Below are 23,602 nucleotides of genomic sequence, written 5' to 3'. Positions count from 1 at the left end.
TCCAAAACCAGAGGCTCCACGGTCCAGAACATAAAACATACTGCACCTAACCTGGTTTGAGTATAAAACAGACAAACTAGAGGACAATGGGCCTCTGGGGACTTGAGATCCTCCAACACTTCATATTGCTATATTTTTAGCTACCAATTAAACAAATCTATTGTAATTGATCACTACTATAGTATGTTAGCTTAGCATCAGTTACAAGTAATTCAATATAATTATATATATATATATCTATATAGTATTATTATAAGACTGAAAATACAAATGAAAATAAATGTAAAAACAACATACAGAAGTACACTTTTTTTTTTGCCACGGCCACTATTACAATTATTCTGGATATTTATGAACAGCTCTCTGTCTCTCTCTCTCTCTCTCTCTCTCTCTCTCTCTCTCTCTCTCTCTCTCTCTCTCTCTCTCCCTCTCTCTTTCTCTCTCTCTCTCTCTCTGTGCCTTTGACACTGGTTACTTGTATGTTTAAGTACTGTACAGTAGGTCTGTTTTGACAACAGAAATGTTCTCTGCCACGTTTCACTGTTGTGTCAACAGTTGTTTCGGCTTTTCTCTTTCACTGTTTAGAATTACACACTCTCCCTCATTGGAAAACCACAAGCTATGTAAAAAATCAAAACAATCTTTCCCACATTTTGATTATATTGATCCCTTTTGACCCAGAATAAATCAAAGCAGGAGAAACAGGTCACCTGTGCCCAAAGGTCTTCCTCTGCCATTGTCCCTCTGATGAAAGCCCATGTATTGTTGATGTAATGGGGGTCATCTTACAGATATTATGCACTATAACCTGCAGTTCACTGGAAAAATTACCATTGTCCCTCTATCTCATTGTGTCTATGGTTTGTATTCTGTAACAAATCCAACCTTTATTCAATGCTGAATCACATCAATAATAGCTCAGACTGGCAGTTGGCAAATGGTGACAGGGAGATAAGATTGCCTATTCTGGTCACGAGTCGAAGCCTGATCCTGTTATCAAACTAAAATGTTGCTAGGAAGTCAATACAATAAAGACAAATAATTGTCTGAACATTTGGCATCATACTGTATATCAATGTTTGGTTGAAATATGTCAGAATATATTTACTTTCATGCCAAATTTACAGTTTATTATGTACAGTTGTAGGCCTGCTTTAAAAATATCTATTTTTCCACATTTGACAAGTGAGGCCAAGATTGAACTATTTCTATTATGTAAATTAAAGTTTATTCTAGCAGCTCTTGGGTGTTCGGTTGTTGGTAGAACAATAATCATTCCTAATATATTGTAACACAACATAATACCAGAGGTGTTCTGTTTTTCTCTCTTTGTTTCTCTTCCTTGCACATGGTCAGAGCAGCAGGGAATGAATGAGACTTACATAACTGGACAGACAGCTGATTGGTGTGAAGAACAAAAGCTGTGTGTGTGTGGGGGTGTGTGTGGTGTGTGTGTGTGTGTGTGTGTGTGTGTGTGTGTGTGTGTGTGTGTGTGTGTGTGTGTGTGTGTGTGTGTGTGTGTGTGTGTGTGAAAGAAAAATGTGTCATAGGAAGGAGTGGGACTGGTGTTTCATTCTTTCAGTACAAGGTGAAAAGGAGAGCAGTTGGGGTTGTAGCCTAGCCTGGGTGAACCCAGCCTTCAGACTATGCCTGTAACGTAAGTTTCTTCATGACTGATAGTACATAGAGGTCACGTGGAGGCTGGGTTTACCCAGGCTAGTTGTAGCCTACATCATAAATAATCTGCTGTGGGATGTCTATATGTCTGTCACTCATTCTTTAAGTTCTGCAGTCTGGTCAAACGTGCGGGTTAAACCCACCTAAACTCAGAGTTTTCCCACCTTTTTGGGTTTATTAATACAGTCACAATCCTGGTGACATCAATTTGTAGTAGGCCGAGCCTATACGTTAGATTTGACTGGTTTCCAAGGCCAATACTGACAGGCTCCATATAAGCATCTTGAAAATGTGACCATTTTCATTCCAAAAAACATTTCACACAATGCCCCACCTCCACACAATACTGACACAGAGGCTCCATTTAAATTTGTCCATTTGCATTCCAAAAAGTATTCAGTCAATGCTCACCCACGCCCACAAGGTATGATGGGGGAAGTCCCTGAAACTGCATTTAGACCATCATAGGACACAGCTCCACTGAAAGCCATGATAGGTGGGTTAGCAGATAATGCCTGATAATGACTCTGACTACATTAGGCCTTAAAATTAAGAATATTTACAATTTAACGTAACTATAAATGAATAAATCAAGTGTGCAAAGAAATTGAACAGACCTACACATCATTAGCAGATCGGCACCAGTGATATATCATTCTAATCCAGACACATTTGTGAGAGCACATTTATGTTTAGGTGATTGACCAATCACAGATGAACGTGTGCGCTTCCTGATGCCAAGTTTGAATCCACACTCTGTGCTTCCTCCTCCTCTACTGCCAACAGAAATGCAAATTGAAATTCATTTAAAACATGACTCAGCAGCAGCTTTCAGCACGGGTTTTAAATCGTAATATTAGGGAAAAAGTGAACAACGAGCACATTCCAAAAAATATACAACTTCGGTGCAGGGCACATGTAATATCAAGTCACACGAAAAAGTCCTTTTAGACTTTGGACTTAGTCTGGATACCCAGACTAAGGTATTAAACCTCTAAAAGGACTTTTTTGTGTGCTGGCTTTTCTGCTGTGACTTTAAATCGTAACGTTTACGTTTGATATGCTCACTTTAGGCCCATGCAGGTAAGAAACTGAAAAAAAGGAAATGGCAAATATTTGCTATTTCCTTTAGCCTAACATTTCAAAAAAGAAAAAACATTTCACTAGGAAACTTTTCGGGCAAATTAATCATTCTAAATCAAATGATCCCATTTGTACACTTGCGCTGAAATAGCACGAATCCAGAGCAACTTTCTCATCATTGCCACATAGATAACAGTAATGAATGATATGATATGGCATCTTACCTGGTTACAGTTCTCAGCTGACTGACACTGGAACCAATGGTGAAAGTGCCTTATGCTGCCATTATAATGCTGTTATACTAGCAATCTCGCACGCTACGAGCGTTCGATTCCTGGAACTCAGTCAAACTTAATTTAACTTTAGTTTTCATTGTGAATTAGAAAATGGTTGGGGGGCCACTCTGCACCCTATCATGGGCCGCATCTGGCCCCCGGGCCGCAAGTTGAGTATCACTGCTATACACCTTTTAGATTATAATACTAACCCCAGTGATAGTTTTTACAATGTAAGTTTATGGGAAGACTGTTCAAACCATAGAAACAATGCCCTGTTTGAACTCTTACTACTCACTCATACTTTAAGATAGAAACTCCATTCAAACTTTAAACGTCACCACTTTGAGTAGCCTACGGTACTTTATTACTCTTGTTCAGCTTTTAGATATCTTTTGTACTTTTTGTTTAAATGACATGTTGAAATGGACTGAGTGAAAGAAGCAGTAGAGCTGTCTGTGAGAGCAGCAGGAACCACTGTGGAACTTGTCAAACAAAGAATATCTCAACATTATCTCAAAAACTATACATCACATTGCTTGTATTTTGACATTGTGAGTGAAGACAGAAGTAGCTAAATGGTTTGATGTATAGTACAGTATGTAGTGTTAAAGACAAGTGTGAACTTTCACAGTTTTAAAATGGGTGAATTTAGTGAAAAGTGCAGTCAGCTAGAGTGAATTATGGCATCGCTTGCTCAAGGCCTGCTCCATAGGGTCCCATTATAAAGGTTGAAAAAAGTATGAAACTTAAACTTCAATTTGTGAAAATGTATCAAAAAGCTGAATGTAGTACTAAAAGTGGTGACTAGTTAATGGTTTGAATTGAGTGTCTAGCTTAAAGGATGAAAGAGTAGTTAAGAGTTCAAATAGGGCATGTCGTCCCATAGGCTTACACTGTAAAAACAGGTGATAATTCTAAACTGTACCCAGGTAAGATGGTGGCCATGGTAGACCATAAGTTCTGACGTAATGTCACATCACATCTATAGTTCTATATCTATGGCCATTGCTACACATGCTTTTGTGGAGATGAACCATCCACAGAGGGCCAAAGAGGAACATGAAGGTGGAGATGAACCATCCACAGAGAGGAACATGAAGACACAGAGTTGGGATGCTTTAGCTTAATGAGGGGAGCAGTGAGGTAGAATGATATAATCTGCAATGTCATCAACACTAGAGGCAAACTGGGAGGAGGACATTCCAACACACACACACACACACACACACACACACACACGCATGCACGCACACACACACAGAGCATCATCCACCCACACAAAGAACAATCAAGCCCTCAGTGACTGCCTGAATCTGTCTGTCACGCACTGTCACGGCAGCGTGTCCTCTGGAATATTCTGTCTTTACTTGGGAGAAACACACCTTTTAACATCGTCTTCAGGACGAGAAACATACCTTTTAACATCGTCTTCAGGAGGAGAAACATACCTTTTAACATCGTCTTCAGGAGGAGAACATACCTTTTAACATCGTCTTCAGGAGGATTTTCAAGATGCAGATTCAAGAGACGCCAGAAGAGAACAGTTGAGTGACTATGTTAAAGGTTTAATATAATGGCCTGTATTGGAGTGCTGAACCTTTGCTGAGCTGTAAAGACTTGCCTCGCGGATGCAAAAAGAGAAACTGATTACTGATCATTAATCTTATATCACTGTGAATGTGAATTATGTGTTAATAAGTGATCGCCCTGATTGTTTTTAGCCTATAAAACCTGTTAGAGCTACATGGAACGCTGAGCAGAATGTTCAGTCCCTCATCGTTGTGGTCTTCTGTTTTTCATTTGTTGTTTTCATCATTTGGATTGTTGTGAAGCCCTTTGAGAACGGTACAAACAAACTTGACCTCTCACACTGGCCCTGTCAAATGAAGACTGTCTAGTTTTTGTACTTTTTGTGTTGAGCTTTCACGTAACACTGATGTTTCACAGATGCTTTTGATTCTTTCAAGTGAGTTGAACCAAAACTGCTTTTGATAGGACTGTTTTACATATCCATAGTACAGTAGGTTAGGAGTCGGGTTTTTATTTCCATTTCCTGTTCCAAAGGGAATTCCCAGAATGTCATTGTGCTAACGCAAGTCCTTTTAAGGCAGTCTCATTTTTGTCATTCCATGGTAAATATAATCATGAGTTCTTAATGCTTAAATCAAAATTAAACTAGCACTGACCCAGTTTTTGAGCCTCATCCATCAACCAGAACGTTTAAATGCCTACATTCTAAATTTAGGGCCTAAACCTGAAGTCTGCTTTGATGTTTGGCTCAAAGGGAAAATGGTGTCTGTCCAGATTGATTCTTATTTTCAGGAGGAAACAACACTTCTGGTTTTGACACCATCCTCTCTGACACAGATGCAGGAGCAGCAGCCATGCTGGCGGTGTGACGAGAGTCACCAAGATGAGGTCCACTCTGACTGTCTGTGGTGGTGGTGGAGGATCTGGATCTGCTGGTAGAAGCCTGAGGTCCACTCTGAATGTCTGTGGTGGTGGGGGAGGATCTGGATCAGGTGGTGGAGGCCTGAGGTCCAGGGTGGGTAGGATGAAGAGGCGGCTGTGGATGAAGAGCCACCGTGTGGACGTCCACACGGACCTGGAGCCCGGCGTCTGGCTGAGGAGCTTCAACCTGCTGGACACTGATGTACAATGTGAGGTGAGCTGGAGCAGAAGGGTCAACCAACAGATCAGAGTGGATTGTAGTGTTGAGAATTGAGATGCATTTGAAACCCCTTGGTGGCCCGAGTAGTGATGCTCCAATGTCCTATACTCCTCTAGTTTGTGTCCTGAAGCACTATCATTTGATTTTTGCATGTATTGCATGTATTTCTGATGTATTTTACAACTCTCTTAGATAGCTGTAAAGAGAGACTTTACAACTCAACTTCCAACTTGGGACAACGTTTACATAGAGTCTATGTGAACGTAGTCCCAACCAGGCTCATGAGACATTTTCTTTCTTCTTATTTTTTGTTTAAAAAAAGGGGGGGGGGGGGGGGGGTTGGGGGGTTCTCCCTTTTTCTCTGCAATTGTACTTGGCCAATCCCCCCTGCTTTGCTCCATCCCCTCTGCCGGCCTGAAGAGAGTTGTAGAGTAGCACATGCTTCCTTCGACACATACAGTTGCCAGCCACTTCTTTTCACCTGACAGCGAGGAGCTTCACCGGCAGGACATAGCCCGTGGGAGGAGATCACGCTATTCCCCCCAGTTCAACCCCCCCGCCCGACCGACCTCTTAAAAGTGTCCTCTGATGCCGGCCACGGAGCAGTGTGTGAATTATTAGGGGTAATTTCACTGTTGTGTAATCATACAGATAGCTTTGACGATGGGGAGTTCAGTGTGTCGTATAACAGCTGTCACATACTTCAATACTCTGCTGATTTGACGTCAGATGGCTCTGTGTAAACTTCTGCTTTGTTTCTCCATTCAGCTGAACAGTTTCACTTGAGACGTCACTTACCAGCAGGCAGCTCTGTGTGACACCGAGAGGGAAGGAGATGCTTCAGGAAGTGTGTGTATCATTGAGGCATAGTATGATGACATCATCAGATTCAGGAAGTGTGTGTGTGTATCATTGAGGCGTAGTATGATGACATCATCAGATGCTTCAGGAAGTGTGTGTATCATTGAGGTGTAGTATTATCTGAGAGGGAAGGCAATGCTTCAGGAAGTGTGTGTATCATTGAGGCGTAGTATGATGACATCATCAGATGCTTCAGGAAGTGTGTGTATCATTGAGGTGTAGTATGATGACATCATCAGATGCTTCAGGAAGTGTGTGTATCATTGAGGTGTAGTATGATGACATCATCAGATGCTTCAGGAAGTGTGTGTATCATTGAGGTGTAGTATGATGACATCATCAGATGCTTCAGGAAGTGTGTGTATCGTTGAGGTGTAGTATGATGACATCATCAGATGCTTCAGGAAGTGTGTGTATCATGGAGGTGTAGTATGATGACATCATCAGATGCTTCAGGAAGTGTGTGTATCATGGAGGTGTAGTATGATGACATCATCAGATTCAGGAAGTGTGTGTATCATTGAGGTGTAGTATGATGACATCATCAGATGCTTCAGGAAGTGTGTGTATCATGGAGGTGTAGTATGATCCTTTCCTCTGAACGCTGTCATTTGAACATTGTAGTCAGGGAGATTTTGATGAGACAACTTCAAATGTGTGTAACTATGCACAGGGCTGTGTGCTAGTGTGTGTGTGTGTGTGTGTGTGTGTGTGTGTGTGTGTGTGTGTGTGTGTGTGTGTGTGTGTGTGTGTGTGTGTGTGTGTGTGTGTGTGTGTGTGTGTCTTTGCTGGCCTGCCACCTCATCACCCATTCATGTGTGTAATCTGTGTTAATTGAGCTCTTTTCTGGTGCTGTTCCTCTGTTCTTTTGTTTAGTTGACATGGATAGAGCGAGCGGCATGGGGAAACATGGAAGACAGAGACGGATTCATTAGTTGGACAAAACTGCTCAGTCTTCCTTTTGAATCTCAGGGTGTCCCCCTAATGAGAAGTGGACAGCTAAGTTATATCATCCACTCATCATCGCCTTACTCCTATTTACCGTATGCCATTACTTTCCCTGGTCTTATGAGTTTTCTGGAAGTCGACCAAAGTGACATTTTAGGAACAGATCAGACTTGTTTTAAGTGTCATTTACCCACCACACCCGAGGTCATGGGTAGAACATGTAGGTAAGTGGGAAGCTGTGAAGATAGAACTGTCCCGACTGGATTCCTTAGAGGCAGTGGCAGCGAGATGACAGGAAGAAATGTCAACTATCTGCAACGTGTTGTTGTGAGCATTTGATGTCTGAAGTCGTTATTAGCTTGTGAGCTTTTTCTACTGGTCAAAATATCACTAGTGCTTTGTAGCTTTTCAACAACAGGTCAGCATGTTCTAAAACTGGAAAAGTGGTGGCTAGTGGAAAGCAGCTAAACGTGTGCTTCCTTTCTTTTGTTTACAATTTGGCCACCAAATGTCACCAATTTATACTGTCTCCATTCATTTATATGGGGGGGAAGTAAGACTAAAAGTGTAATACCTTTTTTTTAGGTGAAAAACAGAAAGTTACCAAAAAGTCGAGCACATCTCTTAAAGGTTTTGTTTGTTTGTTTGTTTTTAAGTCTCTAGATCAGGGACAGGCAGCCATGGGGCCTGGAGTGTGCGCCAATCTGCACGTTTTCATTCCAACTAAACAGTGCTAAGAACATTACTAGCTGATTTTTAACACACCTTTAACCAGAGAGGAGGGACTAATTCAGTAAATCAAGTCAATTTATACAGATTAGCCTTTAATCACATGCATGGACCTCAAAGTTTCTACATTATGTACGTACCATACGACATAACTATACCCTGTGTATAAAATATTCATAGTATACTTCATCACAAATGTATATGCATCATATAATTCTATACATCACCACACTGCCATCTTAGTAGGAAAAATAACAGACGATTGTAATAAATGACTACTGTAGGCTATAATCAAATGACAGGCACACAATGAGCTGTGTATATGGTAAAGCAATGCATGTGTGGAAATGCAAGTGACATCATGGGAATATTGCACACTACACCAAAACACATCATCACTTTTTTTATTGTTTACAAGAGCAAGAGAATGAGTTGAATTCAATCAAAAAGAGGGGAAAGGACGGCCGAGTACCTATAAAACTTCTGTTTATGAATAAAGAATTTTCCAAATAAACATAGCTTGGAGATTTGTTACTCGTATAATAACAAATAACATCTTTAAGAGTAAAAAAAACAAAAAAAAAACATCATTACTAAATCCTAACTACATCACTAGTCTCAACGCCAGACCCATGAGAGTTCTTACGCTGATACACTACGTTACTGCATGCTGCAGAGCTCTCTCTGGGTCTGGGACGCTTCCCCCCAGCCGGCTGGTTATGGGAGGGAACCGTTCACTTGGCCAGTGATTGGCCAGTGGTGGATTCAGTCTTCCCCAATCAGTAGCCTAACGACTTTGCAATCAGATGACACAGGAGGCGCAGCCCATTTTCCAACCGCTCTCTCATCGGTGCTATGACCTGTCACTCATTCGATTTCAACCCGCCTTCAAAAACCAGCAGTGGCTGTGAAGTGGTACAGCCTCATTTATGTAGTATGAGGAGCGCAGCGATTCATATTTGAGTCTGCATGGGGAGAGACTACGTCATCACCTACTAGCAATTTTCCAATTACAATTTTGAAATGGTCTACAAATCATTGTTCACCAGGCCCCGCCCACACCTGTCACATTCCATTAGCCCCGCCCCCGCCCAGTCGAACACCGGTCAGTGCTTGGCTTCCACTCGTCTCACTCAAACCAGTTCATAATCGGTAGCCTCTCACGTCTGGGATCTGGAAATGTGTTTCATCAAACATTTTGTTCTTGCGTTGCTGTAAAATGCAACATGTCATTTGTAAAATGAAGCTGGCGGATGTAATTCAAGTAGAAGTGAACTGTCAGAGGACGGAGCGCTGAGCTGCTCCACTTGGAACAAGTTCCCCGACAGGAGGTTGGATATCTCTCTCTGATCTGTTCGGACCTGCAAACATGAGAAAATGGCACATATCAATGGTAGGTTGTTAGGGTTATGTATGTTGCTCGTTTCGCCGTCAATGGTAGCCCTAACGTTATTGTATGCCTTGTTTTTGAATGATAGTAGAAGCAGCTGTTAATGTTTAGTTACGTTATGGCGTGGATTAGCCATGGTAACACGGTTTCTGACAAAAACCGTTCTTAAAACCTTTTTTGCCTTTTGTGTTGGCTCTGCTGCTAGACCACGTCCTTTGTGTATGTGTGTGCGTGTGCGTGTGTGTGCGCGCGCGCGTATGTGTGTGAGTGTGAGAGAGAGAGAGAGAAAGAGAGAGGTGTCGTAGCCTACACCACGACAAACCTATAATGGGTTCATTCAGTGGTCCATCAGTGTCTGACCATCAGTGCAACTCACTTTTCTGTGAGTTGCTGTCATATGATGATATCAGGCTGACTCTAAACTGTTTGTGCTGCTACATGCTGCTTTCCAATTTGTGTTTGTATGGAGAGGAGGCTTAGGCTGATGAAGATGATGATGATGATGATGAATGACATGTATTCCTGACTACCAAGTAATATCCATTGTATCATGGCCTGCTGATTATTATGTACGCACTACTACGCAGCATGCGCACAATGGGTATTATAGACAAATTGGCAACTGTGTGCTACCAGTACAATCACAGTGTTGAACTGTTGCCCTCTGAGCAGCACCACTGCACTGGAGCAGCTGGCCACTGGTTAGACTATAGTTGTTGAGAATAGGGAGATCATTTTCCTAGAGGTCTAAATTATGCTTCATTTTGCCATTCCCCCTTTCCTCAGTCTGGCTTGTTTGTGGTTTCATTGACATTGTATATACATCAAGCCAAGTCAAATGTATTTATATATCACAAGGCATGTCTTGAAACACTGGTACTGGTAGTCATCCTTTTGTGACGCCTTCAAACAAAGTGATGCCTACTTGTGTGAACCCCGTTTCCAGGTTTAGTTCAGTTCATTCCATTCAACCGAAAGAATGATTTTCCCTTTTTGGGCCGTTTCATTTCATTCACTGTTGGAGGCCTATAGGCTTAACACTTTTCAGAAGTCAGAAGAACAATGTCAAATTTAGAGTGCAGACCTCAGTCAAGGTTCGTGCTACTTATGCTTGTTCATGAGTCGATCTGGATCTGCTCCCAAATGTAATGGGTTGACAAAGGCTCCGGGCTGAGTTTCTTTGGCTGGAGACAAGTTCTTGCACTTGGCTTCTGGGTTGAAGAGTGGCGGTCCCGCCCTTTTCGGCATTGTTGGCACAGTCACGTAGTGTATAATAACCTCACCTTCATGACATCATAATGTCATGTGACATCCTAATGTCAACAGTGACATCATCAGAGATGTAAATTATGTAAAAATGTCAACAGTGACATCTTCGGTGACATCAGTGGGAAGCAGGAAGGATTGACATCACTGATGACATAATGACTATGTGATCACAGATGATGTCATAGGATTGTGGATGTTGATTGTGTTCGATCATTGATGACGTCACAATGTCTATGTCTATGACATCACTGATGATGTCATAGGATTGTGGATGTTATTATTATTCAAATTTGTTTATTGGGTTTTTCATTTCAAACATACTACATATAAACAGAGACATAAGAAAAAGCAAGACATGTAGCACCAAAATAGGACAGAACATAATAATAATAATACAAGAGACACAGACACCCAAGACTCAAAAATAATAATAATGAAAATAAATAAATGCTACAAACAATTACAATACACTTTGCAGGGGATACGCTAAGTGCTGAGGATATATGTTCTGACAATCACTCGTGGCAAAAGCCAACACTTGAATCTCTGAAAGTCAGTTAGGCAGTATTGGGAGGAGAGAGGTAATTTTTATCAAAGTAATCTAGAAACGGACCCCACACTCTAAGATATTTCTGAGTCGAACCACGTATAGTGTATTTCAGTTTCTCCAATTTAAGGTATGCCATAACATCTCTGACCCAACATGCATGAGATGGAGGGGCAGCTGATTTCCAGCTCATTAAAATTAGTCGTCGGGCCAGAAGCGATGAAAAAGCTAAAGCCTCGGCTTGAGCACCAGAGACTGTAACTCCATCAGGTGCTACTCCAAAAATGCCAATGGCAGGGTCTGGATCAATGTCCTTCCCGCAGATGTAAGAAAATGTTTCAAAGATAGAGGACCAAAAAGGAACCAGAGACGAGCACGACCAGAACATGTGATATAGAGTCGCTGGGGCCCGTTTACACCTAGAACATGTCGGGTCAAAGCCGGGGGACATCCTGGCAAGCCTACTTTTCGATAAATGAAGTCTGTGTAACACTTTGAATTGCAATAATCCATGTCAGATGCAAATGGATGTTGAGTGAATCATCCCTATCGCTGACTGCCAGGTAAAGTCTGAGATCTCATTTGTGAAATCTTGCTCCCATAACTCTTTCAGATGATCGAGGGTGGGCGAAGCTACCTTTTGAATCATACTATATAATCTGGATATAAGGCCTCTGCCTAGTGGATCGAAACATATACACTCTCTTCTATCCAGCTATCAGGTGGAGAAGATGGGAAGCAGGGAAAGTATTTTTTGACAAAGCTACGGACCTGAAGATATTTAAAAAAATGTGTTGGATTGTGGATGTTGATTGTGTTCGTGTCTGTCTATTTTCGAGTGACATTATTATTATTCTTTATTATTATTCTTTATTTGTATCACTGATGACATAGTCTATGTTTGCTTTGAGTGACATCACTGATGTGACAATCATGTTACAATGGCTTTGTGATTTAAAAAACAAAAAAACAATGGCTCTGTGAGTGTGTTGGCCTAAAAATTTTAAATATTGCTGGGTGCCCACCCTTTATTTTTCTTTGCACCAGATTCATTCCAAATCCCTGAAAAGTGTTTTGGCAAATTTTGGAGGCGATTGGAGCAACGGTGTGCCTTGCAACTCCGCCTAAACAAACAGACAGCTCTCCAATTATAGTTAGATGTGTCCAGGTAATTAGCTTTTGCTTTGTATGCCCAGTGCTCACTTCCTTTGAGTTGATTCCTATAGCAACAGTTGGCAATAAATATACACACAATAATAACATCATAGAATATATTATTATCTTCTTTTATAGGTGTGATTTTGTTTCTGAATATTTTGTACTTGAAAGATACTTCATTAAGATTTTTGTCACTGTAATTATTCTAAACAAAGTAAAAAAAAAAAAGTAATTTGAGTTGCTATGGAGATAATGGTCAAATCAAGCATGCCGACATGTCAACTAATCTTACGGTACATTAACTTTGTTCCAGTGAGTGTTAAAATCTACTTGGATCAAGACAAGGCTTCTCTTGATCTCTCTTGGCCACTTTCACTGTTTCTTTACATCCAGTTTTCTAACGTTAATGAAGAGGGGGACAATCCTGCTGCTGTTATCCTGGCAAGATATACAGTTTTATATGAAAGAAAAAGACCAGGAAAATCTGTCATTTATAAAAACAAACAAACAATATGTTTGTGGGTGAATGCCTAATCATGACTGCATTTCTGAATGTATGCAGTGCTTCTTTGGGGTCCCAAAGCATGTAGAGACGGCCAATCAAGCTGTCATCACAGGAGTCAATATAATCACCAGTCAGTCTGCGTCAGAGTTCAAGGCTGTCATCACAGGAGTCAGTCTAATCACCAGTCAGTCTGCATCAGAGTTCAAGGCTGTCATCACAGGAGTCAGTCTAATCACCAGTCAGTCTGCATCAGAGTTCAAGGCTGTCATCACAGGAGTCAATATAATCGCCAGTCAGTCTGCATCAGAGTTCAAGGCTGGCACCAAGCCAAGCACATTCTCAAGAATGACTGAGGTTAATTTACGGGGCCGTGTTTGACCTTTAGATGAAATGGCTCATATAGTTTGAATGCTTATTTAATTTGTCTTGAGGTATCTGTTCCACACATGTATGCAGCCTGTGTATAAGTAGGTCAGCTGATGTTTGACTGCTTAAATTATAGTGTATGTTCACTTCACTCTTAAAAACTAAAACACACAACAAAAAACAGCCTTGTTGTATATGGTCACCTCTTTTCTGTGCCTAAAGCATTTGAACAGATCACGATTATATTCAATAAAACATTTTTCATATGTTTCAACTTCTAAAAGTCTCCATTACCCATAAACATTACCAGGCTGTTGATATCTTATTTTCACATTCAATTAGATCCCCCCCCCCCCCCCCCCCTCTCTCTCCTTCAAGCCTCACACGAGGCTGTATGTAAATCAGTGAAAGTAAGTAAGGGACTGATTTGTCAAACAATCCTCAAATCATCATGCTCTACCTTCAACATCACTAAGACAAATCATCATGCTCTACCTTCAACATCACTAAGACAAATCATCATGCTCTACCTTCAACATCACTAAGACATTGCAAGCAGTTCTGCTTTTCATACCAATTGTCCAATTTTCCAACGAGTTACCCGGCTGCTGTTTACCCTGTATTTATCTGGCTGTGAACTAGACCGGAAGTCCGGAGGCCCAGTGGCCACAAAAAAGCAAATATGGCACCGCCCTATGTCAGGGCGTGGAAACCTATAGAGTTCAAGGGAAAATATAAAGACAAAAAAAACTTTTACCTGTCTATGTGCATTAGCACATGGACAAGTAAATCATGTTTTTGATAATATGACAAAAGAATTATAACTTTATTTGAACTTAGGCACTGTGACAAGTAGACTTGTTAAATCCCCTATACTGAGTGGTAATTATACTGGTATTATTAGCTGTGAGCAGCAATGGTCCAGCTCTATAAAGGGCCGTGTCAACAGGGAGCAGCCAGCGCCTTTCTGCAATTCAGTCTTGATGGTAAGGACGCGCCAGGAGCGCTCCTCTTCCCAGTACCACGCCTGGCATTTCAGAGCTCTCGACGGCTAGTGTTTTTTGGGCGGAGCGCTTGAACGGGCACAGTTTTTGCCCTAGGAGGCTGAAATTTGGCATGGAGTGTGTGTGTGTGTGTGTGTGTGTGTGTGTGTGTGTGTGTGTGTGTGTGTGTGTGTGTGTGTGTGTGTGTGTGTGTGTGTGTGTGTGTCTGTGTCTGTGTCTGTGTCTGTGTCTGTGTCTGTGTCTGTCTGTCTGTCTGTGTGTGTGTGTGTGTCTGTGCCCACTCTGACTGACATCACAGATCTGGTCACAGCTATTGCGAATTTGCACCTGTTTAGTCAAATATGAAGGTTGTTTTAAGGCTCTAGCTATGCTGTAGCAGAGGATCCACATGTGCCTCGTTCAACAGAAGCCTCCGTAGCTATTCTTGCATTATAGCCATCTTTGATCTCCGGTACATCACAGGTTCACTACTGGACAGATGGGTGTGTGCTACCTACTACACTACACGATCAAGTGGGGAGCAGGGTAGAAGACTGTATTTCATGCTGGGGTTGACATCACTGAAATACTTACTGCCGTATCTGGACAAGCTTGCATTCGACTCTCATATCTGTCCCATATCTGTGTGTGTGTGTGTGTGTGTGTGTGTGCGTGCGTGTCTTCCCTTTAGGACCCAGTGCAGGAGTGGGGGGAGGAGGTGGAGGACGGGGCGGTGTTTGGCATCACACTGCGCAGGGAGCCGGTGGACACAGCAGAGGCCTTCATCCAGTACCACACGGTGAAGGTGCGCAGGCTGAAGGCCGGCAGCCTGGAGCGCCTGGTCAGCCACCTGCTGAGCCACGAGCAGCAGGAGCCTGACTTCCTCCGCATCTTCCTCTCCACCTACAGGGCCTTCACCTCCACCAGCACCCTCATAGAACTGCTGTTTCAGAGGTCAGCTTTGGCCACACTCAGCTCAGGCTTTTTTCGTGTGTGTGTGTGTGATTGTTGCCATCAAAAATGCTTGATTTTACAGCGGCTTTCCTTAAAAATTGCAATGCAATTTGCAAAGTTTTACGTGATTTAAAAAAAATGATCTCAACACTATAATTGGAGAGCGGATCACGCGGCACGGCTGCACAGTTGCTCAGTTGAGCAGACTGAGCAGCACGCAGTGCAGCGCTCTGTTTCTAGTTATTTTTATGTTTGCTGTAAAGTTGCAGGAACTGGCAAAAATGGCAAGTTGAAGAACCTGTTTTGCCGTTTTTGCGGAGAAATTGCAGGAATATTGAAAAATGTCAGGCCCCCGCAAATAGTTTGGTTGAAGTTGCATTCATTATTGTGATTGCAAAACCACAATTTCCTGGAGGGACTGAGAAATATGTTATGTTATATGCTTAACCGTGACGGCTAAAGCTTATTTGGCTGCAAGTCCAGACATCAAGAGCTAGCTGCTGATTGACTTGAGTGGGATCTACATGAAGGCATGAGCTGTTTTGTCAAGTCTTAGAATCTCTGCTCAAAGATGGTTTACTTCAAGACTACAGTGTTACTGTAAAGATGTGCCCTGCAGAGGAAGTGTTACTGTAAAGATGTGCCCTGCAGAGGAAGTGTTACTGTAAAGATCTGCCCTGCAGAGGAAGTGTTACTGTAAAGATGTGCCCTGCAGAGGAAGTGTTACTGTAAAGATCTGCCCTGCAGAGGAAGTGTTACTGTAAAGATCTGCCCTGCAGAGGAAGTGTTACTGTAAAGATGTGCCCTGCAGAGGAAGTGTTACTGTAAAGATCTGCCCTGCAGAGGAAGTGTTACTGTAAAGATGTGCCCTGCAGAGGAAGTGTTACTGTAAAGATCTGCCCTGCAGAGGAAGTGTTACTGTAAAGATCTGCCCTGCAGATGAAGTGTTACTGTAAAGATGTGCCCTGCAGAGGAAGTGTTACTGTAAAGATCTGCCCTGCAGAGGAAGTGTTACTGTAAAGATCTGCCCTGCAGAGGAAGTGTTACTGTAAAGATGTGCCCTGCAGAGGAAGTGTTACTGTAAAGATCTGCCCTGCAGAGGAAGTGTTACTGTAAAGATGTGCCCTGCAGAGGAAGTGTTACTGTAAAGATCTGCCCTGCAGAGGAAGTGTTACTGTAAAGATGTGCCCTGCAGAGGAAGTGTTACTGTAAAGATCTGCCCTGCAGAGGAAGTGTTACTGTAAAGATGTGCCCTGCAGAGGAAGTGTTACTGTAAAGATCTGCCCTGCAGAGGAAGTGTTACTGTAAAGATGTGCCCTGCAGAGGAAGTGTTACTGTAAAGATCTGCCCTGCAGAGGAAGTGTTACTGTAAAGATGTGCCCTGCAGAGGAAGTGTTACTGTAAAGATGTGCCCTGCAGAGGAAGTGTTACTGTAAAGATGTGCCCTGCAGAGGAAGTGTTACTGTAAAGATCTGCCCTGCAGAGGAAGTGTTACTGTAAAGATGTGCCTGTCTGTCTGCCTGCCTGTCTGTCTGTCTGTCTGTGTGCCTTATCAGGAGCCAGCTAGAGATTTGAAGGCTGCCAAATTGCTGCATATCTCAGTCAGGGTTGGCAGGTGGTGTGACTTTACAGTGTCAGTGTCATATTCCAGGATGTCCCACTTTCAAAAATCGTGTCACCACATGCGTATTTAAGTGACTAGTACTGTAGCATACGCCTAACTGGTTTTTACAACATGACAGATGCGACAACAATGTCTGCCAGAGACAGCTGTTAAACAGCCACTGAGTCTCTTTCTTAGCTTGAGCTATACAACAAGCAACCCTTTATTGACTCGGGGTAAGTTTCTATGACAAGTCTTATAGTCACGACCCGAAGAGAACAAGCAATAGAAACCAAAGTTGTTTTTTTATAGATCAATTAATCTGTCCCTCACTGCAGACTTGGATGAAAGATAGATTAATTTACCAGTAGCGATAACTGAAAAAACATATAGCCTTAAATCCAAGTCCAGAGATCTTGTCTACGGTAGTCTTATCTTTTCCATTGTACCTAGTTCTTTACAGCTCAGTGTTGCTGAATGTATTGCAAATGGAAGATTTCCGCCCCCCCCCCTTCTTCTTTAGACTTGATATATTAGTTGTCAACAGACACCCTCATATCTGTGGTGCTGGTGGCAACAGGCTTCCTGTGAGCGCTCTGGGAAGTGTGCTTTCAGGATATAGACACACATTTTGATGCGGTCATTATCTTGTGAAGCACCTGACCTGTAACTCTTTTTATATAAGTGCTCTATAAACAGACAGTTGGTTGGTTGGTTTTTCAAACCGCTCCTTCACATTCTTGCTTGATTACTCGAATGCAACTGACGACTTATCACTGTGCGCAAAACCCCTTTATTAAATGTATTCATTGCTCTTTTGTAGAGCATTTTGCACCTACAGTATAAAGTCTGTGAATGAAGCCTCAGTGGGGTCAGGACCCGGTTGCACAAAGCACCTCAAGTTAAGATTTTCCTTAGAGTCCGAGTTAAGGTGTTCATAAAATAAAATCGGTTGCACAAATCACCCTTAAATCTTCTCCTTAAGGTTAAACATTTTAAGGAAAACCTAAGCACAAGATTTAAGGGTGTTTTGTTGAGCCGATTCTATTTTATGGACACCTTAACTCTGACTATAAGGGAAATCTTAAGCTAAGGTGCTTTGTGCAACCGGCCCCAGGTCCTTAGAAATGAGACAGCGTGGCAGAAGGGTTCAGAGTTATGTACGATACCATTTTTAATCATGCTCTATTGATCCCTGAGGTAGAGGTTTGTCTTTTTGCCTGGGCCCCTCCATAGGAAGGTCACAGACCTGCAGCTGCCAGGGGTTCAGTGTCTTAGTTGTACAAGGACATTTCCACAGAATGGACAGATGTGTACAGGCCAGGGAGGTCTGACCCTGGGAACTTCCTGTTAAAGGAGGGTCTCTCACAGCTAGGACACCCTGCCCCGCTATGTGTTGTTGTTACATTCTTAATTTAGCATTTGTGATTTTTTTCCCACGTTGTTTTCACCGTGTGTGTGTGTGTGTGTGTGTGTGTGTGTGTGTGTGTGACGTGTGTGTGTGTGTGTGTGTGTGTGTGTGTGTGTGTGTGTGTGTGTGTGTGTGTGTGTGCGCGAGTGTGTGTGTGTGTGTGTGTGTGTGTTGTCATGACAAAATGTGGTCCTGGAGACACCTATAACTCAAAGACATCAGCTACAAAAAAAATAGCTTGACCACAAGGAGGTGGTCTTATATAGCCTATATGCCTACGTCATAATGATCATAGTCACGATGACATCATAGTCACTGTGACATCAAAGGAGTATGACGTGGTGGCAGGTTCCAGGCAGCATTTCCCCTTTCATTTTCCGTTTTTACAGTATGAGACTTTTCAGAGTTTGTTGTCCAGACCTATGCTACACTGTAAGCTAAGCTAGCCAGAATAACCACAAAATGAGATGACTTTTAGTGTTCAGCCTTCAAATAAGCCAATGAAAGGAATAGTTCACCCAAAAATGAAAATGATCTCACACCCCATGACAGTAGAAAACCAGATAAGCTTTGTTAGTTCATAGAGCAGTTACTGGAGTCCTGTCTTCACGATACAAAAAAAGGCTTTTGAAAAAGCTAAAGAAAAAAAGCTTGGCAGGTGACAAACAAATTGGTGCATTACCTGCCACCAACTGTGTATCAGAATGTCTAGTAAATGTGTACGAAAAAAATCTGAATGTCTAGTATAAAAATCAATAATAATAATGATAATGATAATCAATCAATCAATAAAAAAAAATCCTTTCAATCAAATTAGCTACTCTAAGGCTTCTAAGCTACTGTACTCTATACTGAAATGCGATTCGATAAGACTAATTTCCCGAGTTCTTTTGAGGTTTAATATCTATTAGATCAAAGTGTACTTTGACCTCTGAGGTTCAATATCTATTAGATCAATATGATTGTCATTTGTGTCACTTATTGTAAAGCGTCCTTGGGTTCCTTGAAAGGCGCTATATAAATCGAAGGCAAGCTATTATTATTATTATTATTATTATTATTATTATTATTATTATAACAGCATCTACCAAATGCCATAATGTTCAACTTATTGTTGTTAATGAGCACACGCTCAATCCATCTAGTAAATTTTTTATTTTCTCTCTTTCCATAGGGATGACTCAATCGCCAACCTGGATAACACCGTCTGCCCAAGGAGGTGAGAGTGCAGTCATTTTCTCTCTCTTTCTCTGTCTCCTTTTCTTCCTTTCACTATTACCTGAGATTAATTATCAATTGTCAGATGTTCTTATTGTGGTTTTTATTTATGGCTGCAACAAATTGTGCTGCTACTGTCTTGACCAAGTCTCCCGTTGTAAACCAAGTCCTTGATCTCAGCGGGACCAGCCTGGATAAATAAAGGTTTTAAAAACACAGCACATTTCTCATCCACTTTCATAAATGCTTATTAATCTCCCTACTCGTCGGCCTCAGTACCCTCCCGCCTGTGATCCGCCTGTGGCTGGAGGAGTTCAGCGAGGACTTTGACGTGCCCCCTCAGCACCAGGCCCTCCGCCTGCTGTGTGTCCACCTGCGACACCGGCTCGGCTTCAGACGCCTGGCCCAGATCGCCGAGAGCCTGCTCAAGAGGCTCCAAGAAAAAGGTACAGCCAAATGCCATGCAGGTTTATTTATTTATTTGTTTGTTATGTCCCGCCACTATGGTACGTGGTATGTGAGACATTAAGTGCATACAAGGAAACATTCACGATGCATGATACAAATTTCATACTCGCACCACAGGTTCTGCCTGTAGAGTAGATGATCTGTAGAGTAGATGATCTGTAGAGTAGATGATCTGCTTAGATTTGAACAGGTCCTGCCTGTAGAGTAGATCAGTGGTCCCCAACCACCGGGCCGCGGATCGGTACCGGGCCGCGAGCCCGGTCCCCCCAAAGCCTATAAACATAGGCTATAATATTATGTGTGTGTGGTAGTTGAAACATAGTTTCAAGTTGACGTTTACTTATGTTTGTAGTTGAAACAAAAACAATACTGTAGGCTACATACAGTACAACACAAAAGGCTGTTATTTACCCTTTGTCGCCACTTGGTGAGTAAATATATATGTAACTAAAACCATTAAAATTGACAACCGGTCCGCGACTTTTTTTTCCATGTATCTACCGGTCCTTGGCACAAAAAAGGTTGGGAACCCCTGGAGTAGATGATCTGTAGAGTAGATGATCTGTAGAGTAGAGGATCTGGTAAGATTTGAACAGGTTCTGCCTGTAGAGTAGATGATCTGGTTAGATTTGAGACTAGAGCACCTTGCTGCATAAATTTGCATATCATGGATGCACCGATATGACAATTTTGGCAGATACCAATAACTGATATTAACAATGCTGTTATGGCCGATAATAACCGATATTTACTCATATGATGTGTATAAAAACAAGTTTCTATGATAATTTTGTACATAGTGAAAAACACAAACACGATAGGGCTCGCGTGGGAAGCGTTCATATCCGGCCAATCACAGCGTAAGAAGGAGCACTCATTGATAAATCCGGTGGCTGATATCTATTGTCATTTAAATTTCACGCCCCTAATTGTTCTCCTTTGAGAGACCTCGCCCCCTGATTTCACGACAGTCCAATTAGTTTTGCCTCGTGTTTATTGTTTTATTAACAAAGCAGTGTTGTGTGTTTGTGCATGTCAGGTGTGTGCATGTTTTCTTATTCTCTATCTCTGTGTACTTATTTACTTATTACTGTATTCACTTATCATTCATCGTTTGGCCCGTTTAATAGATTGCACCTTGATCAGCCACTCTGCATCAGAGCAGAATGGTCAGCCGGAACAAGACGAACACGGAGACCAGGAGGAAGGAGGAGAGACGGCCAAATATACCTTTATGGACTTTCCTGTGAAGGAAGTGGCAGAGCAGCTGACCAGATTGGATGCTGTAGGTGACAAAAAAAAATCCTAATGTCTGTGTTTCTGGGGGTCGTTGTTTTCTGAAACGTTTCTTCCGACTGCTCTTCCTCTCCCGGTCGTGTGACCTCTCTCCCTCTTCCTCCCGCAGGATCTGTTTGTCAGAGTGGTGCCATTCCACTGCCTCGGCTGCGTCTGGTCCCAGCGTGACAAGAAAGAAAACCGCAACCTGGCGCCCGCTGTCCGAGCCACCATCTCCCAGTTCAACGCTGTCACCAACCGTGTCATCACCTCACTGCTCTGTGCTCCCCCGCCCGGCCCAGCCACCTCCTCTCCTCTCTCTTCCCCCATCATGTCCCCCTCTTCCTTCCTCTACCCCTCCACTGCCCCAGGCTCACCTCACGCTTCACACGCGAGGCCCAGCCACAGAGCGCGCGTCATCGAGAGGTGGATCGCCATCGCACAGGTCAGAATCAAAGAGCGAAGAGAATGTGGAGAAAATATAGTCAAATGCCATAAATAGTCAGTGACATACAGTATATGGACATCATTTTTGTCAAAGCAGTGCAGCTGTCATAGAAATGCAACCTTAGTGTTTGGACCTGGCTTGCTGTCCTCTCTGTAGGAGTGTAGAGAGCTGAAGAACTTCTCCTCTCTGAGAGCCATACTTTCAGCCCTGCAGTCCAACGCCGTCTATCGACTCAAGAAGACCTGGGCCGCTGTCAGCAGGTCAGAGAGAGACTCAGACACACTGCTAGGCCTGAACTCAGTCATGTTCATTTGGTTTTACTCCCATCTTTTTATGACTCCGCTGGCGATAGCCAGGCCGGAGGCATTATGGTTTTGAGTTGTCCGTCCGTACGTACATACGTACGATGTTCGTTAACATGATATCTGAGGAACGCCTTGACGGAATTTCATCAAATTTGCCTCAAACGTCGATTTGGACTCAAGGATGAACTGATTAGATTTTGGTGGTCAAAGGTCAAAGTTCAAGGTCACTGTAACCTCACGAATGCCATTTCCAAGCTCGTTAACGCAATATCTCAGGAGCGCTTTGACGGAATCTCTTCGAATTTGCCTCAAACGTCCACTTGGACTCAAGGATGAACTGATTCGATGTTGGTGGTCAAAGTTCAAGGTCACTGTGACCTCACGAACGCCATTTTCTAGCTCGTTAATACGTTCTCTCAGCGCCTTGAGGGAATTTCACCACATTTGGCTCAAACGTCCACTTGGTGAATCTGGGGAGAGTTGTGAGGTCACTGACCTCACGAACGCCATTTTCAAGCTTGGTAATGCCATACCTCATTAACGCCTTGACGAAATCTCTTCACATTTTGCTCAAACGTCAAAGTCTGGACAGACATGGATGTCAACTGCTCACTTGTTGGCGGAGGCATATATTCGAAGTCCGCCGTCATTCTAGTTTCCCATTGCTTCTTTCTCTTTGGATTTTCTGCCCGTTTTCCCCCCCGTTGTACTTTACCACTTCCCCCTGCCAAGCTGTCCCAGTCATTGCTCCGCCCCCTCTGGAGATCTGGGGAGAGTTGTAAACTAGCGCATGCTTCCTCCGATACAAGTGAAGTCACCAGCCATTTATTTTCACCTGACAGCGAGGCGTTTCACCGGCAAGACCTAGCGTGCGGGAGAATCACACTATTCCCCCAGTTCCCCTCCCCCCTGAACAGGCGAGGACAAGGTGACTGAGGACAAACCCTCGATCCAGCTTCCCACCCGCGGACACAGCCAATTGTGCTGGTATGGAAGCCCGACCAAGCCGGAGGTAACACGGTGGCTTGAACCTGTGACCCTCATGTTGGTAGGCAGGGAATCTTCCTACAGCACTACCCTGGCTGTTCCCCCCCCCCCCCCCCCCCCAATATTTGATTTTTTGATTTTTCAGAACATCACAAATAAAAACAAACAACAAAAAATATACATATCAACATCCAACATTACAAAGTAGTGCTACCAGTGTGCTTATGTGCTTGTAGTAGATGTGCATGGGATCCCACGTAAAGCGTCCCTGAAAGATTAGCTGGAACCCTGGCTGTTTTTACTCAGTCATGTCAAATGCACCATCAAGACATTTCTGTGGGCATAAAAGGAACAAATAACAGTGGGACTTGCAAACTTGCCAAATATTGACATTTTAAAACAGCTCACAGTGGATAAAGGAGACATTTAGAAAATCATTTAGAAAATGGATTTCCCAAAGTTATTTCT

At 42.7% G+C, this 23,602-nt stretch overlaps 1 protein-coding gene across 1 annotated transcript in view; it reads left to right on the top strand.

Annotated features, from left to right (window-relative positions):
• Positions 1-5,538: 5,538 nt before the first annotated feature.
• The window catches only part of rgl3a (ral guanine nucleotide dissociation stimulator-like 3a), a gene marked incomplete at its 5' end in the record, with an annotated part of 29,790 nt that continues 11,726 nt past the window's right edge, over positions 5,539-23,602 (top strand). Inside the window, 7 exons of the mRNA XM_083655620.1 lie at positions 5,539-5,703; positions 15,157-15,419; positions 19,608-19,652; positions 19,928-20,097; positions 21,250-21,404; positions 21,525-21,839; positions 21,999-22,102. Coding sequence (XP_083511746.1) covers positions 5,539-5,703; positions 15,157-15,419; positions 19,608-19,652; positions 19,928-20,097; positions 21,250-21,404; positions 21,525-21,839; positions 21,999-22,102 — 1,217 coding nt within the window. The remainder of the gene's footprint in view (positions 5,704-15,156; positions 15,420-19,607; positions 19,653-19,927; positions 20,098-21,249; positions 21,405-21,524; positions 21,840-21,998; positions 22,103-23,602) is intronic.

Source organism: Poromitra crassiceps (genome assembly GCF_964638095.1).
Source record: "Poromitra crassiceps genome assembly, chromosome: 19".
NCBI classification, from domain to species: domain Eukaryota; kingdom Metazoa; phylum Chordata; class Actinopteri; order Beryciformes; family Melamphaidae; genus Poromitra; species Poromitra crassiceps.
This window is presented reverse-complemented; position numbering and strand designations above follow the sequence as displayed.